At 37.3% G+C, this 18,262-nt stretch overlaps 1 protein-coding gene and 1 long non-coding RNA gene across 5 annotated transcripts in view; one reads left to right on the top strand and one right to left on the bottom strand.

Moving 5' to 3' along the window:
* Positions 1–18,262, top strand: part of GRM5 (glutamate metabotropic receptor 5) — a 548,940-nt gene that overhangs the window by 458,947 nt on the left and 71,731 nt on the right. For all 4 annotated transcript variants that reach the window (XM_067750657.1, XM_067750656.1, XM_067750658.1 and 1 more), the window contains 2 exons: positions 2,578–2,746; positions 7,426–7,552. In XM_067750657.1, the coding sequence (XP_067606758.1) occupies positions 2,578–2,746; positions 7,426–7,552 (296 nt within the window). The remainder of the gene's footprint in view (positions 1–2,577; positions 2,747–7,425; positions 7,553–18,262) is intronic.
* Positions 1–18,262, bottom strand: part of LOC137230719 (uncharacterized) — a 131,644-nt gene that overhangs the window by 45,702 nt on the left and 67,680 nt on the right. The gene's annotated exons all lie outside the window — the stretch shown is intronic.

Raw genomic sequence — 18,262 nt, 5'->3', positions numbered from 1 at the left:
AACTGAACTTTTTTCTTTTTGGTTGCAATACATTTTATCTGTTTCTTTGTTTGGTTTTTTTTTGAACACTTTAGGAAATTCATTCGGACAAATTTTTAGTGTATTTCAACTCTAAACTGTGGCCAGTTAAGGAAGAGACAGACGTGGGGAACCAGAGAGAAAGGGGAAAGAAGGAAGAAGTATTAAAGAAGACAGATTACACAAACCCACACTCAGTGATGAGACAGAAGGTTCAGGAGCAGAGATGGAGAAACCAGGGGGCCCAGTGAGAGAGGGCGAGACAACAAGAGTGAGAATGAGAGAGAATTAAACAATGGGTTACAATGGCAGAAAGCCATTATGTACTTTAATTCTTATCTAAAATTTAAGTAAGAGTATTTTTCAAACACTCACTCTCACTTTTGATGAAGAATAAAATCTATATCCTATCACTGAAAACCAAAAGAATTCATATTAATTGACAAGAGAAGGGAGGAGGGGTCTTCTTTTACAGAGAATTATTCTTAGCTATTTCTTTTTTTCATGTACTGCTACCAAAGATTTTTACAATCATGTTGTATTTTCACAGCTACAACCACTAGTGATAATATCTCTGTGGTTGTCTGGTAAGTAAGAAGTAATTACCACAAATCTAAGGGCTAATTCCAAAGGGAGGATTCAGTATCTGTAATAAATTTAAAGTAGGTTGATTGGTTTGAACCAAAATTAAGGTTTAACTTTTCTCAAAATCACTTCCCTGTCAAATATGACATTTTCCATTCTATAGAGTTATCATGTTTATTTTTCAAAAATTGGATCCCTTGACTTTTTACCATTTCTCCAATATAAAACAGATTTCTACAACAGTTAAGCAATGGAAGTTGATCTTTTAGCTCTATTGAGTTTATTTGGAGTAGTCTAACGGAAAAGAACCAACAGCAGACTTGAAGTATTAAGAGTGAGTATAGACTTGCATTCTCTCCAATCTGGTATCACTCATTACCTCACCAAGTTTCAGGTCCATTATCTGTACAATTGACAGTTTGGACTAGACCTCGTCAAAGTTAAGTTAACAACTGATAGAAATGGGTTGATGGCTCATTTGGGGGTGAGCAATGAAACTCTCTTCGTATCTCTTCAAATCAGTAGCAGCAAAGAAAAAAAATCTTCCTGACACTAACATTTCTTTCTTTCTCCCAGCCTAGAACGTTCAAAGGTCATTTGCTCACAGGCAGTCAGTCACCTTTTGAAGCCTTAGAGGCCCATGTAGCCAATTCGAAGCAGCCAATGCCATAATGTATGAGTTCTTTTTACCTCAGTGCTCTGTGTTCGAATATCTCAACTCACTGCATGCTTCGTAGCCACTGCATAACTGTGACAGAGTGGAAATGTGTAAGACTCAGCTCTGTATCCTACAGATTGGTACTTTTAGAGGTGGAAATTAGACAGTTGCTCAAAATTGTTACTGACTGCAAATAAAACACTGTAGGATAACACTGAACAGCTAATCAAACTTAAGAATAAGTTAACATTCTGAAAAAAACACTACAGTAAAAAATGTGATTGGGAGTGAAAACAGAATAGTATCATTTTCAACATAGGTCCAAACAGATTGATGTCAGCTTTGTTCTTAGCATTTCTGTATGAGCATTGGTAATCTGGTCACTTGAACCCAAAAGCTAGAAAGTTTTCCATACGTATCAATTTTCAGATAGCTCAATATGCTAAGCATGGAGGTTGAAGGAAGCATTTAGAAGAACCTGTCTACCAATCCTAAAAGTCCTGGAAAATAAAAGCTCAGGGTACTATGTGAAGACACTGTACACCTAAGACATACCTACAGATGTGTCTACAGGAACTGACAGTGGTGGTATTGCTCATCCAGTGTCCTCAGATTGGAAAATTATTTCAGAAAGCTTCTCTGGAAATGTGTGTGTGTGTGTGTGTGTAAAATCTTATAAATAATCACATTAACTTTCCCTCTTTACATCTCTATCCCCATATAAAGTCTGAGAATTCACGAGGTTCTAGTATCTTCCAGCATTTTTACATTGCATGAGGTGCTTTAGAAGCTATCGATTTTCCGAATTATTTTAAACATCATTCCTGAAAGTATCTTTATACAATGAGTTTAGCCATCGATAAAGGGTAAAATGAGAAAGGTAAAATCAGGTCGTATCCAAATTACCTCCTCATTCCCTAAAGCTGAAGACAAGATTAAAGATTTACCAAAATTCTCCCTTGGTTATTAGCAAAGGAGTGGAGATGAAAACCTTGTTATCTTTTTAAGAAGCCTAGAAGTAGTACTTGTTTAAACTTCTTGAAGTTATTCCTTTCATCATGCTGAGGTCAAGTCACCTTCTCACATGGGATTATTTTCTATTTCAGGTATAAGCTTGAAAGTTTTTTTAAAAAAAAGGTCTCTGAAGAGAAAGTGAAACAGACAGACTTTTTGTTATTCTAAAGTGTACTGTCATGGAAAATTCCAGTGTCACCATTATGACAATAGGTACATTTTGGAGGACAGAAATCTATTGCTTCTTCATAGCTGAATATTTATATTTTTAGCTGAATAATTATTATATTCTTGTTCCTAAGGTATGAAATAATGAATTTCAAGGAAATGGGAAAAGATTATTTTGATTATATCAATGTTGGAAGCTGGGACAACGGAGAATTAAAAATGGATGATGATGAAGTATGGTCCAAGAAAAGCCACATCATCAGATCCGTGTGCAGTGAACCATGTGAGAAAGGCCAGATAAAGGTAAAATGGAGTCTGTGTTTCTTTAATTTTTGTTGTAAATTCAAAAGTATTCATTAGCATTGACTTTAACAAGTTTAGATATTTGTTTTGCCTTTTCCACTGTAAGCTTCTAATTTTTAGAAGAAATTTTTTTTTAATTCTTTTCCCATTAATTCCTTATGATATCTAGTAAACCCCACAATAATCTTAGTAGTTGGACTGGCTGAACCAATGGAAGAGTCATGCCCACACCCTTTCTACTCATGTAAGCCTTTAAAGACATGCTTCCTGGGAATAAATAGTTCACAGCTGGAAACTACATCAATTTCTAATTAACTTAAATATTTACCCAACTCCTACTAATGTAATAGTTTACATTACAAAACTATCTGTTTACGTTACAAAACTATTTGTTACTTAGTTTACAAAAATAAGTCAGACACATTTACTCTTAGAAGATTTATAGCGTAGATGAGGAAAAATATCATGGGCACAGATAAGTAATGTCATGTAAAATGTGATGACTTCATTAAGAAAGAAAAAAAAGGGAGCTAAATAATTTCATACAAAAGAAAGGGACAGGGACTTCCCTGGTGGTGCAGTGGTTAATAAGATGCCACACTCTCAATACAGGGGCCCTGAGTTTGATCCCTAGTCAGGGAACTAGATCTCACATGCATGCCGCAACTAAGTGTTTGCATGCCACATCTAAGGAATCTGCATGCCACAACTAAGGATCCCAGGAGTCACAACTAAGGAGCCTGCCTGCCACAACTAAGACCCAGCACAACCAAATAAATAAATACATATTTTTAAAAATGAGTTACTATATGTCAAATAGTACAGTGCTGTGTACATGGTGCGGTAAAGGTGCGATAAAAATTTTTTTTTTAAAAAGGGACAGATTTCTTCTGAATAAAATGTCAGACACTGAACCATGAAAAATGGATATGACTTCAGAGAGCGATGTAGGGAAATGATAGTTTATGTAGAGGGAATAATAACAGGAAAGGTACAGAAGTAGTCAGACTGTTCTGGAATAACAGTGAATAATCTAGAGGGCGTTGCTCTAAATGGTTATCGTAAAAGAGACAGTTGCAATGATAGATTGAAGCCACATTTGCAGAGAGTTTTGGATGCCACACTAAACAGGCTGAACTTAATTTTTTATTAACCAGGAGTCTGAGAATAATTTTGACCAAGATGCTGACATATAATAGGTGAAGATGCATGGGTGGAGTTATGAAACATAAATAAAGAAAGAAGAGACAAGTTAGAAGGACACTGTGATAGTGGTGACAAGGTCCCTGAATTATGGAAGAAACAGTGAGAACAGAAAGGGGGTAGGGGAGGTATTTGAAAGAAACATTATAGAGGTAGCCTCAATCAGCTCTGGCTATCAACCACAAAGCCTAAAATATTTACTGCCTGGTCCTCTGCAGAAAAAGCTTGCCGACTCTTAACATTCAGTGATGGTCTGCATCTTGGCCAATCATCTTGCAGTTAAACACTTCATGTGAAATTCTTTCTAGACTCACTTAGAATATCAATTGTTCATAATTTCCAGTTCTTCCCAGAGAAAGATTAGTCTGTATAAATTACTACATGGAAGTTGTCTCTGTTTTGACCCTTCTCAGCAATATAGTTTGAACCTATAACTTCAAAATATTGAATGTTGGGCTTCCCTGGTGGCGCAGTGGTTGAGAGTCCGCCTGCCGATGCAGGGGACATGGGTTCGTGCCCCGGTCCGGGAGGATCCCACATGCCGCGGAGCGGCTAGGCGCATGAGCCATGGCCGCTGAGCCTGCGCGTCCAGAGCCTGTGCTCCGTGATGGGAGAGGCCACAACAGTGAGAGGCCCGCGTACCGCAAAAAATATATATATATATATATGTATATAGAATGTCTGTTTCAAGAGATTTCTTTATATATACTTTTCTACTCCCTTCTCCTGGGAATAACTTACCCAGTGGAAGAATCTGACTCCCTATTATCATATTTTCAATACTAGTTAGTTTGTTATAATAGTTATAGAGTCTTTTTTTAATCCCAAATTCTATTCTCCTAACCAGATCTCATTTTCACTCCATTAAATATACAACTGACTACATTTTCTTGATATGGTTTAATAAGGTCACTGAACAACTTCACTAATGATATCAACACATCACAGAATTGTTCAGATTTGTTAACACAATGCCCACGAAAGGACACTTAGTCTAGCAAAGGTTCAAATATATAACGTACTGTTATTCCTAAAGAAAGCATCACTACTTCCAGGGTGCTTTTTTACACTTTTTTTAAAATTTTTATTTATTTATTTTTGGCTGCTTTGGGTCTTCATTGCTGCGCGCAGGCTTTCTCTGGCTGCAGCAAACATGGGCTGCTCTTTGTTGCAGTGCACAGGCTTCACATTGTGGTGGCTTCTCTTGTTGCAGAGCACAGGCTCTAGGCGTGTGGGCTTCAGTAATTGTGGCTCGTGGGCTCTAGAGCACAGGCTCAGTAGTTGTGGCGCATGGGCTTACCTGCTCCATGGCATGTGGGATCTTCCCAGACCAGGGCTCAAACCCGTGTCCCCTGCACTGGCAGGCGGATTCTTAACCAGTGCGCCACCAGTGGAAAAAAATGGAAATTAGTCTGAAAGAGAACTGTCACCACCTCCTGTATTCAAAATGAGTGTGAAACAGAACATAAATAACAAACGAAAAAAAGGAAAACAAATCACTTCTGAAGGATCAGAAGAAGACAGTAAGTTGTCACTATTGATTCAAAAAAAGACTGTAATATTGGAATTAATCTTGGAAAAGGGCATGAGCTTACTCTGGTAAAAAAAACTGAAATTTACAAAGCAATGCAAATTGAATCACAGAAAGTTAGCACATTTCTAAGAGGAAAAACGCAACTGCTTTTGTTTGCCAGGCTACTAAGAAAGAATCCTTCAGCATTTGAAATGTGCCTCCTTGCATTACAAAATCTAGTAACTGTCCAATGATAGTTTTACCAAGTGTGGCTGAAGTAACCCTGAAAATGAAATTCATGTCTCTATATGGATACTTATATGTATATTACTAATAAAACAGTTAATATTTTTAAAGTGTTCTACAGTTTCCAAATCATTGTGATATTCTATTTAATCCTCAGGAAACTCTATAAAGGCAGGTATTATTTTAAAAGCATTAGTCTCGGTTGGATGAAACAGGATCAGCTGGGAGACTGCTCAAGGCTGCACATTATTTAGTGGCTATGAGTAAGACTAGAACCTTGGTGCCCCTTGATTCTCAAGCCAGTATTCTTTCCTCTGCATATTTCAAAATATCACGAACTCTATCTTTATACAAACCAATAAGGCTCAATATTTATAAGCATGACCACAAAGTCCAACAGGCATTATTTGATCCCTCATTCACCCACGTGTTGTGTGAAATCACCAGGCCTTAGTTTTCGTCCCTAAAAAAATGAATAAAATAAAACCAACCACCTTATACAGAGCTGTTCCAATGTTTCAATGAGATGACACGACATGGCATGCACTAAATCACCAGCGAACAGTCAACATTCTTATGAAGAATGCTTTCAATAGATTAAGCAGGTCTAATTAGCAATTTTACCTAATTGACCTGGTTATTTTAGGGAAAGGATGTTTCAGGCCCTTTTGTCATTTCCTACTTGTATTGTTGCGATGTCAAGAGTCAGCACAAGGGACAGTACAAAACAGAAGAAAGGCGTGCCAGCCTACAACTGTATTTGGCTATAGATATCTAGACATTATTATCAAAGGTCATTAATAGAGTCAGCATCTAAGACAAGGATATGAAGTGTAACCACTCCTGCGTCTGGTTATTAATCAGAGTTTTAATTATTTATAGGAATGTTTAATGAATGCTGTCTCTATTCCACAGAGGCTATTCATGCACCAGTGGTGGAAAAAAAATAAAAGACATCCATTTCTAAAGAATAATATCAAGGACTCTTTCAACTGTTCAATTATTTTCCATTGCCTTAAAAAAATTAAACACATGAAGAGGTATATAATAGTCTCAGTGACCTTAACCATCTTTATCCCAAGCAAATCAAAACTACTAGAATAGGAAGGAATGGGCTGAATTATTGAACCAGATTTTTAGTAGAAACAGTCTAAGAGGTGATCTCCAGAAAAAAACTTCATCGTCTGCCTCTTAATTCAAAATAAATTCCTAATTATTTTTTATCAATATGGATATATTTTTGAACTTTAGCAGGTATACAATGTGGGTTTTTTGGCTAACAATTATTCAACTAGTGGAGGGAAGCCAAGGTAAATCCAGAGAGCAAAAGTTCTTAATTTGAAGCAAAGAAAGGGTACGAACTCTGGGAAAAATTCAGTTACATACACACATACAGAAATGTGTATATATTTACATGTGAGCACAAACACAGACGCTTAATACAGGTATCTAAAGCTAGTTACCAAAGATTTGCACTTAATTTCATTCTTGAGCCTGTCACCAAAAAATTTAATGATGTGGGACTGGTTGCTTAAACTCACCCTGTTTCTTTAATTACAAAACGAGAATATTAATACTTACACTGCCCATCCGAAAACATTTGAAATAACTTACGTGAAAGCCCCCTTCTGCTTTGTAAAGCAGTACATTTGAATAAAGGATTGCTGGATTTTTATCTATGTGAAAAACTCATCAAAATTTTAAATATCTGCCTTAGGTGATCCGGAAGGGAGAAGTCAGCTGCTGTTGGACCTGCACACCTTGTAAAGAGAACGAGTATGTCTTTGATGAGTACACCTGCAAGGCATGCCAGCTGGGGTCCTGGCCCACGGATGACCTTACAGGTACGTGTAGCACAATGTCAGCACAGGTACATCCCCCAAAATCAACTCAAAAAGGACACAGACGTGGGAGGAGGGGGGTGACATCTCCAAGCGTTTCTCATCTTGGTGGAATTGTTTATGCAACAAAGAATTTCCTTAGGAACAGATGCCTTCCCAACACCTGGGCTCATCATGAAAATCTTTAGATCGCTCGGAGAAATCGGCCTACATTCCTGCCCTCACCCCCAAACTGGATCAGAATCCTTAGGTTTTCTACTGGGCATTTTTAGTCCATCTTCAGGATATTCCCAGAAGTTCCTAAGCAGGGCCCCAGTTAACTGCAATTTGAGGTGTAGAGAGCCGGAAGAGACTAAAATATGCTATGACATATCCAAGACAAAAAGGTAGCACAGAATTAGGTAGAATTTGGTCTAAAACTCTTTGTTTCTCTTATTGCTTTTCCTTAATCTAAACCAGAAACTTCCAACTAATGAGTTTTCAAATAATGTCAACACAGGGTAAGGCTCATCTCTGCTTGGTTTGGGGGGAGTTTGGGGAGGGGGGTTACTTTTTGGTTTTGTTTGTGTGATGTTTTGGTTTAGGAGTTTTTTCCTCCAAAAATGTGAAGGAATTACTGTCATTGTGTTCTCAATATGGTATTTCATAGCTATTTCTAATCTTTACATTATGAAAACAGGATACCTTCCATCTTTCCTTCCAATTCCTTCAATAAACATTTAGCAAATGCATATTAGATGCCTATTTGCCTACCACCGATATAAAGATGTAAAAATGAAGATATGCCCTCTATCGTCAAGAAGTTAATGAGGGAGGTAAACAGTAAAAATGTGATTACAATAAATGACACAGGTGTGTGGACATGGAGTATGAGGAGGGGACCTGTGAAACTAAGTTTTCCAGGGAAATAAGAGAAAAAGACATTCCAGGCAGAGGGCCCACCACGTGGTATGTCAGGTCACCTAGTGGTTTTACAGTTGAGGTGGATTAAGCACAAACTCCTAGAGGTTAGAGAATTATAACATCATCAGTGTTAGAATCGACCCCTCATAGGACAAGAGATTATCCATGGTAGTTGTATTAGCTTATTCCAAAAACCTGGTTCTAAAAATCCTGTGATTCTGGGCCTTTTGAGGCCAGCTCACATTAAGACTTGTTTTCAGTGATTGGTATTTATGCAGAAGATATTCCTTTTCTTAAAAAAAAATTTTTTAAATTCTGATTTAATAAAACACCCAAGTACCTTGTGATAGCATTTGTGTCCTGTTTTCACCGTCAGATGATAAGCTTTCTGATACTCATACATCCTGCTATCCCCAGAGCCAAGTCAGTGCTGAACACAAAGTCTTTAATAAATTTAGTTTACAGATAAACTAAAGCACACACACGCACACACGCACGCACACACACACATACAGTAAAAATGTAAGAAAGGAAAAAATATGATTGGTTCTCTTGTGAGGGAAATGAAGAGCAGTTTTGGCGATCTTTTCCTTTATACTATTTGTTTACTTTTTTCTAATTTCTGATTTCAATATGGATTATCATTAAACTGAAAAACTATTTCACAGATTCAACTATCCACGTGGCTAAGCACCTTGAACGTGAACATGCAGATGTAATTTTTTGTCCTATGTTTTTAAAACTATCACAATGAACATGGTCTGCTTTTTCATTCATTCAACAGAAAAGTATTTTATTATTACTATTTGCACTATAATAATAGGTGCTGGAGAAATTGGGGTTAAAAATAGACATGGTTCTTATATCACTTACCATCTTGTTGGGAGAGAGACATTTCTTTCTCTCTCTCTCTCTCTCTCTCTCTCTCTGTCTCACACACACACACACACACACACACACACTCAGACACATACAGACAGGCATGGACAAATTGTGTTAAGTAGTATGAAGTAAAAGAACAAGAGTAAAAAAAAAAAAGAAAATATTAGGGGAGACATAATTTAAATTTGTGGTCATAAAAGATCTCTGAAGAAGTGAAGATTAGCTGAGACCTAAATGATAAATACAGAAATAGCTATCAAAACATGATGAGAAGGGCATTTCTTACTGAGGCAAAAGCACATGTGAAAGTCTGTTTATGGATAAGCCAATGGAAAAGCAATGTCAGAAGAGATCAGAAAGGTAGCAGGGGCTAGATCATATACTGTCTAGCCTTGTAGAACAAGTTCAGGATTTGAGTGTTTAATACCAAGTACAATGAGAAACCTTTGCAGGGACTGTAGTAGAAGAAGAATACATGATTGGATGTATAATTTTAAAACATTACTCTGGTTGCTGTGAGGGAGAATAATTTGGATAGGGGTGGAAAGTGGAACCAGGGAGATAGGCAGGATGGTTACTGCAGGTTGCCATTGCAGGCACCAAGAGCTCTTGGTATCTTGGGCTAAACAGGGCATTGGAAGATTTCAGATATACTTTGGAGTAGAACCAACAGGATATACAGATGAATTGGTTGCAACAGATATTAAGTAAGGCTACCAAATTTTCTGCCTTGAGGAAAATTTGCACTCTTTGATAAGGATCAATAGTTTGGTTTTAGACAAGATCAGCTTGAGATGTCTGAGACTTTCAAGTATGAATTAATTAATTTAACAAATTAAGGCCTTAGTTTGTGCCAGAAATGTAATAGAAACTGGAAATGTAAAATTTAGTCTGAGTTTCCAAGAAACTTATAATCTAGTGGGAGAAAAGCATATAAATAAGTAACCATGCAGTAGACCAAGTGCTGTAGGTGAGAAATGAGCAAAGTATTATGGAAAAATGGAGAAGGGCACACCTAACCCTGGAGAAATTAGATAAGGTATAGTCTTGAGGCATAATCTTTAAGCTCATTTTAAAAAAAGGTAAGAAGATCCTACTGGGAAAAGTGTGCAGCGCTGAGGCTACGAATGGCACCATCATCCTCCTAATTTCTCCAAACAAAAAGAAGTGAGTCATCCGAACTCTTCTCTCTTCTTGGCAACCCGTATCCAGTCACTTAGCAAGTCTGCCTATTTGCATTGCTAAATATTCTTCTCCCTCCTTCCTCTCCATCTATTGGTACAACTCTTCCCTTGACTAAGTTATCATCTCACATTTGACTATTGCAGTAATTTCCCAGTTTATTTCCCTACTCCCAAATTTATGCCACATGCCTCCAAGTTTGTTTTTCATCTTGCTACAAAAGACAGATGTGTCCCTTTCATTTCACTGCTCAACACTGACCAGTGTTTTCATATCTCTATGGGATATGTCCAAGTTTTTCGACATGGCATACAAAATTCCCTCTCTCCCTCACCCTCCTATGATCTTTCTAATTTCAATCACCATCACTTTATAAAGCTCATTTGACACTCGAGTGTCAAGGGCTGCATATAATTCTCATCCACACACAATGCTATTCGACTCCTCTATGTCCGTACAGGTGTTACCCTCCTTGCCTGGAATGCACTTACTCCACTTTGTTCACTTTCACCTTACTCCACTCCTGCTCACCTTCCTTCCTCAGCCCAGATGTCACCTTCTCTATGATACCTTCTTTGTGGTACTTAGACTAGTAAGTCCTCTATTCTGTATTTCTTAAGCAAATTCTGCTTCCCTCATTACATCATTTTCAAACTGGATTTTAACGGCCTATATCCTTGTCTGCATTCCCTACTGAATCCTTAGTTTCTCAAGGACATAATCATATCTCAATCACCTTTGCATTCCTAGCATCTAACACAATGCTTGACACAGAGTAGGCACTCAGCAAATGAGTGTCGATCTGCAGTAAATGATGGGGAGTGTTACAAATGAAGATGGAAGTTAAGTATTAGGGCCATGCTCTGAAGACAGCCTTGAACTAAGGAGTCTGGACTTTATCCCATAGACAAGTGTGAGGCCGGTGAAGATTTTCAAACAGAAGAATGAAATGATTTTTCTCTGGCTACATGCATACATGTGAGTGTGTGTGTATATGTGGGAGGGGAAAGAAAGTGGGAGGGGAGAAGGGAGAATAAGTACCAAACCTGAAAAGGTCTCCACATTGATAGTATGTGAGATTTAACCTTTCATTAAGATCTCCAGCACTTTTCCAAAGAGCCTATAGCTGTTTGCTGCCCATCTCATTGACTCTGATTCAAAGTAACTTGGCACTTGGCACTGCTAGCTAAGCCAGAAGACTGCTCTGATGGCTTCAGCTGTTCCAAAGCCTGCCACAGAGATGCTTGGGGCTGGCTTCAGAGGATACTGTAAGTCTTTCTTCTACCCAACTGGCTTACAGTTACCCCACTTCAGCCTATAACGTGACAGCTCGGGTCACTTTGGGTCAGTGCCCCCATTGTGATAATGGCAACTAAGACATACATGTTTCCTGTGTGCCAGGAACTCGTTGAAGCATCTTACAAATGTTAATTCATTTAATCCCAGCACAGCTCTATAAGATTGTTAGCACAGTTAGAAATCTTAGAATTGAATAATTGTTTAGAAAAACTAGGAGTGGCAATCAACTGACATTAATATCTATATTATATTTAGCCATTTACTCTTATATATTCATAGAAAGATGTCTGAAATGAACATTACCTTAAGAAAAAATGTTTATGAGCGGTGAGATTGCGAGTTACTTTTTTGCACACACACATACACACACACATATGTGCGTATAATATTGAGTTATATTAAGAGTATGTATTTTCATCAATATATCCATTAAAATAAATTTTAAGCTAGCCATATTTTTAATAGCCATCATAAATTGGCAGGAACCAGGAATTAAGAAGAGAAAGAAAGAAAACCAGGCATGAAAACCAGGAAGAAAATAAAGAAAGATTTTAAATGGAGGATGAGGGCAGAACCTAACAATATTCCTAATTCAAATTATTTTCATTAAGTACAACAAGTAGTTATTCTTTCCCTAACAATCTTCAGGTATCCATGTTAGCAGTGAATGGGATAAACAGGACCCCTGCCCTCAAAGTGATTATCATCCTAAATATTGACAAGTAATAATAAGATGCTGAGCGTTAACAGAGAAGACCAGAATGGTGTAGGAGCCTGTATCAGTGGAAGCTACTTAGATGAGGTTTAAAGTTGCCTCTTCAAGGAACTGTGTACATGCAAGAATTAAAGTAAAGTTGGAAGTAGGCCAGATTCAAATGAAAGAGAAGAGTGTTTTGGACACAGAATACAGAAACTGAGGAGGAACTGGGAGCACGGGGGCATGGGGGAGGGAGGCAAGCCAAGCAAAGGCCAACTCTTGCAGGCCTTCGTAAGCCATGGTAACTATTTTAAAGTTTATTCTAAGGGAAATTAAAAGACATTATTTATTCATTCAGCTATCTATCTAGTCATTCACTCAACAAATATATAACTATCACTTCCTCTGTTCCCGACAATGTTCTAAGTGCTGAAAATATTTCTCTGACCAAAACATAAAATTCTCTGCCCTTATGATGTTTACATTCTAGAGAACAGTTTTAAACAGGGCAATTATTATCTCCAGGAATATCCAACAATTGAAATAAGAAAGGAAATACAATCATGATGGACTGCTTTATAAATATTATGCACACAGTCAAAATGCAAAGTGTAAATATTGTTTAAAAACATGAGTAGAAAGGATACTGATTTCAGAATGATGGTTTCATCTGGAGAGAGATGGGAGGGAGTCGGGTAGGATTTACAAGAGAGGTTTCAATTATATCTGTAAGCTGTGTGTATATGCAATTTGAAACAAATATGACAAAATAGCAACATTTGTTAAATCTGGATTTTTACGTTTGTTCTGCACTTCCCTGCATATTTAAAATTTTTATAATTTAAAATACTTCATATGATTTGAGCTATTTAAATACTGAATACTAGAAGATAAAATTTTTAAATAAAGACTAAATTGGGGACTTTAAAAGAAGGAAGAGAGAAAACCACAGTAAGGAAATTTTGCAAGTCACAATGTGAATCTGTTGGTGGTTTGGACTGTGATGATGTAGTGGGAATAAAGGGCAATGAAGAGATCAGAAATTTAAATTAACAGGAGGAGGTCACTGTTTCGCTAAGAGAAGAAGATAACTGCAATGTGGTCTGGTTTGAAAGAGGAAAGAGGAAAAAATAGTGGAAGGCGACAATTTGGCTAGGCACTCAGAGCATTCCCTACAAGCTTCTGCCAAGCAGATCTTGCTGCCCACCAGATGCGTGCAGAAACTGTCCTAGAAAGAATCTTTAATTTGTTTTCTCTCAAAGAATTTGGGATGGCTTATAAGTAGCAGATCTTTAGCTGCCCAGTCCAAAGCTACAGCCATGGAAACCCTTTCAGGTGGGTTTGCCAACTCTGGCAACCTTCCAACAAACCCAAGTAAAAAGAAAAAGCAAAAACAACGCGGCTTTCAAAACGTAACTCAGTGGGAAGCTTTATGACAGAAAGTTAGAATGATTTCCTGCTTCTCACACGCAAAGAAATGTATCTTATTTATTTTAAGTGCAAAGCTGTAAACTGGAAGGAGGGCAGTGCCTATCAACCTTTTAACGTCAATAGGAACATTCTCTAGGAAGTTCCTTTCGTTCCCTAAGTTACCTAATTGCTTTGGAGGTTGGAACCTTTGTATCTTCACTTCAGGGGCAAAAACAGAACAGAGTCAAACAAAAGGGAGTTGGTGGGAAGCTGGGAGGGAGTGGAGGATGAGCTCCAAGAAGGCAGAACCACTCACAAGTTTTACAACTCCAGCATTTGAGTTACTCTCTTCCTATAAATACTTCTTCATTTGTGTTCCTCAGTTTGTCCTGCTTTTCTTGGGACATTTTTTTTTACCTTTTAATAAATAAGTAAATAAAAACGTGGGGAGAAGTGCTTTTCATCACCAATATTTTTTTAACATCTTTATTGGAGTATAATTGTTTACAATGGTGTGTTAGTTTCTGCTGTATAACAAAGTGAATCAGCTATACGTATACATATATCCCCCATCCCCTCCCTCTTGCATCTCCATCCCACCCTCCCTACCCCACCCCTCTAGGTGGTCACAAAGCACCGAGCTGATCTCCCTGTGCTGTGTCGTCACCAGTATTTTTAACTATCTTATGCATTATCCTTTTGAATCCTATGAGGTAGACTTTATTATTTTACAGCTGAATTAATTAAGACCCAGGAGGATTCTATAAGTTGCTCAAGGTCACAAAACTAGTGGAAAATCAAGCCCAGGCACTGTGATTCCCCCATTTGCTGCTACACCACATGCCTTTCTTCATAATCACGTTTTGGAGCCCCACATTTCCAGGAAATTACAGAAAGAGAAAAAAATTCAGCTTTCAAGCTGGTCACATGTTAATTATCTCCAGGTTGCTATGATATTTTTCATTTCAAATGTGTGTAAAAAGTGCTGCCCATTTGATTACTACAATTCAATTTGGATGAGGAAAGGGTAAAAAAACCCTTTCCGTTTATTATGTGTTTCTGATTCTTTAGGGGAAATCTGTTATGAATTTAGATGAGAAATATGTGGTTTTTATTATTATAATTTTAATAAATAGTTCCTGTTAATATTTTGAAAGGAACAGGTTTTCATAATGGCAACCTCTAATTTCTTGGCTTATCTAGGTTACATAATAATCTTAATAGGAACACATGCTCTACAAGCTGGTTATCCTATCATTCATTCAGCAGAAGTCATTTTTTAATCAAGTTTCTACACTGTTTTCAACACTGTGCTAGGTTCTGTTGATAAAGATACAAATGGAAGGTGTCTGACCTTCCATTTCCAGGCCATCAAATGTCCACAGTAGAAGAAGACTGACTTACATAATTGCATTAAGAGTATAACATATGATACATACGATAACTGAATTGTGCATTGGTGGCATGCAAGATAGAAGTACTCATTAGCAAATAGCTCCAACTTGGTTCAAACAAAGCACTGGGCACCGGACACATAGTGATCATGGAGCCACAATTCCTACCCTCGAGTATCCCAGAGGCTGGCAGACACACACACAAATAAAGAGCAATTTCAATAAATTAAGTATGCCAGGCATATAGGAGAAACTGATTTAATGTTTGTCCAATAAATAATAAGAGAGAGAGGAGGAATAAGGGAAAGAATGAATGAATGAACAGACCAAGAAAGGAACGAAGGTGGAAGAAAATAAAGTGCTAGCCTGAGAGTAAAAACTAATTACACTGAGGAGAGAAAATTAACCAGGTCTTGGAAGTTCAGTGGTACCTTCTGGGAGGAGATGGAAATAATGCATGTGAAAATGAGAAGTTAACCAGGTAAAAGGGAGAAGAATTTTCAAGGAGAAAGAAAAACCCTAACGAATATATCTAAGGAATGTGTATTCAAAAATATTTTTTCCAACATAACCAAGCTATTTTGAGGCAAGTGAATCACTATTTCACATTCACTTTTCCTATCAAAGCCTATTTATGGAAACCATGCTTTTCTAAAGACCAAGCATCATAACAGTGACCAGCTGCTGTAAAAGGAAGTGACTACTTTGCTTAACAATAGAATCCCCCCCCAGGTCCCTAAGCACTTTCTAGATTTTCCTTACATTCGTTACATAGACTCACCAATACTATCTAAGGAAGGTGAAATTTATAACAAACGTTGTATTAAAAAATACAGCTGAAATTTTTGGCTGCGTGTGAGACATGTCCGGAACAATTCTTCTTTATTATCTTCCAGTAACATAGAGGTTTAAATCTCAAAAGGGTTGGAATTAGACACATCCATGTTGAAATCCACACTCCACCAATGACTCACTGTGTGACTTGAAGCAAAAATAAATTTCCTTCTCTGAGCTCCTCTTACATAAAAATGGAGGTAACAGTAGTAACTAGTTCACAGAAGTATTGGAGAGATTAAATAGCACACAAATAGTTTGGTACCTGTTAACAGTTCAGTTATATTAACGATTATCACTCTACTGTTAATTAAGTTTAAAAGATATAGTGATGAGAAATGAATATAGAGATTGATTGATTTAAAAATAAATGAGAAAATTTGGAGAAAGTTCCAACCTCTACTGAAAGTCTTCCCCATTTGAAAGTAAGATCCTCTAAGTCAATGATTGTCTAGCCCAGTAAATGGCACAGAACAGGCAATGAATTTGCATTTGTTGAACTAGCTTACTATTATAAATATCTCTTTTAATGTCACTTACTTTACCTTCTTAGCTTTCTGATTCCAAATGAATGGGTTACACAAGGTTAACGTGATTTGGAAACTCCAGAAAGATAGTCATGAGCCACAACAATACTAAAAGGCATCTGGCATGTTTCTTTTTTTTTTGCCTTGTTGTTTCCCATTTATTTCTTTTAGGTTCTAGAGTGCTGACAAATTCAACTACAGTGCCCACTCTTTACTGTTTTTCTTTAGATTAATATATTTTGCTATTTTGTTATCAATGCATGCATGACAAGAAGTACATTAATCACTGCTTGTACATTAACAACTGGACGCATAAACTAACCACATTTGTTATTTTCTGTTAATGTTGGTTGTTTCCAGTTTGCTGAAGTACATTAAGAACATATTATGTGAACACTAAAGTAAACACAGTTTAATACAGTCACCTGTTTTTGTCTTCCATTCTAAACTGAAATCTATTACTAAGACCGATGTTTTATTCCTCTTATGCTTGCAATTGAATTCTTTTTCTTTTCCTGCCATCTTTTTTTTAATCACTCTCCCTGATCAAAAGTTTTTCTGGTTTCAGTGGATAATAATGGCATCATTATCCACTTTTCCTGTTTTCCTCAATGACAAAAAAATTAACCTTCTCGGATGAATCTAGCATCTATTGCCTTTAGTGTTTTTACATTTATATCTAACTCTGTGTTTGAAATAAAAGTAAGAATAGAGTTTTGGAGTGTCCCAGGGCTCAGTCTTCATCCTCTTTTCTATCTACATTTGCTTCACCAGTGATCCTACCCAGTCTCTTGTTCTCAGTTATACACTGAAGATTTCTGAATTTAAATATGTAGCCCAGACTTCTCATCCAATCTCCAGACTTGAATATTCAACTGCCTACTTGACATATTTATTTTAATGTGCGATAGATATATCAAATTCTACATTTCCAAAACTGAAATCCAGGTCTTTACCTTCCTGATCCCCAAGGCTGCTCTATCCTTAGCATTCTGTATTTCACCTGATGGCAAATCCATTCTTTCAGTAGCTCAGGCCAACAACTTTGGAATCATCTTTTGCGTTTTCTCATATCCTTTGGTCAATTGGTCAGGAAATTCCACTGACTCTTCCTTCAAATACAGAAGTCTACCACTTCCCATTACCTCCACTGTAAGATCCTGGTCCTGGTAATAACTGTTAATCATCTTTACTAGTGAAATAACCTCCTAATTTATCTTCCTGATTCTCCCCCTGCCTCTACCTACAGCCACTTCTCAATAGCCCGGGCAGAGATACCTTTTTAAAAAGTAAGCCAGATCATGTTATTCCATTGTCTAAGAACCTACAATAGTTTGCTCTCATTCAAAGTCAAATTTATGTTCTATATGACCTAGACCTTTGTTATGTATCTGGACTGTTTTCCTCTTTATTACATCTCCCTCTATCCCCCAACATATTGGTCCTTTTGTTCTTCTGTTAAGATATCTGGAAGCTTGTTCTCCTAGGGTCATTGCCCAGCTGTTCTCTCTGCCTGGAATGCTCCACCCCAGATACACATACTGCTGTTATCCTTGCCTCCTTCAAGTCCTTGCTCAAATGTCTA

This window comes from Pseudorca crassidens, chromosome 9 (genome assembly GCF_039906515.1).
Source record: "Pseudorca crassidens isolate mPseCra1 chromosome 9, mPseCra1.hap1, whole genome shotgun sequence".
Taxonomy (NCBI): Eukaryota; Metazoa; Chordata; class Mammalia; order Artiodactyla; family Delphinidae; genus Pseudorca; species Pseudorca crassidens.
Note: the sequence above shows the minus strand (reverse complement) of the source record. Positions and strands in the feature narration are given on the sequence as shown.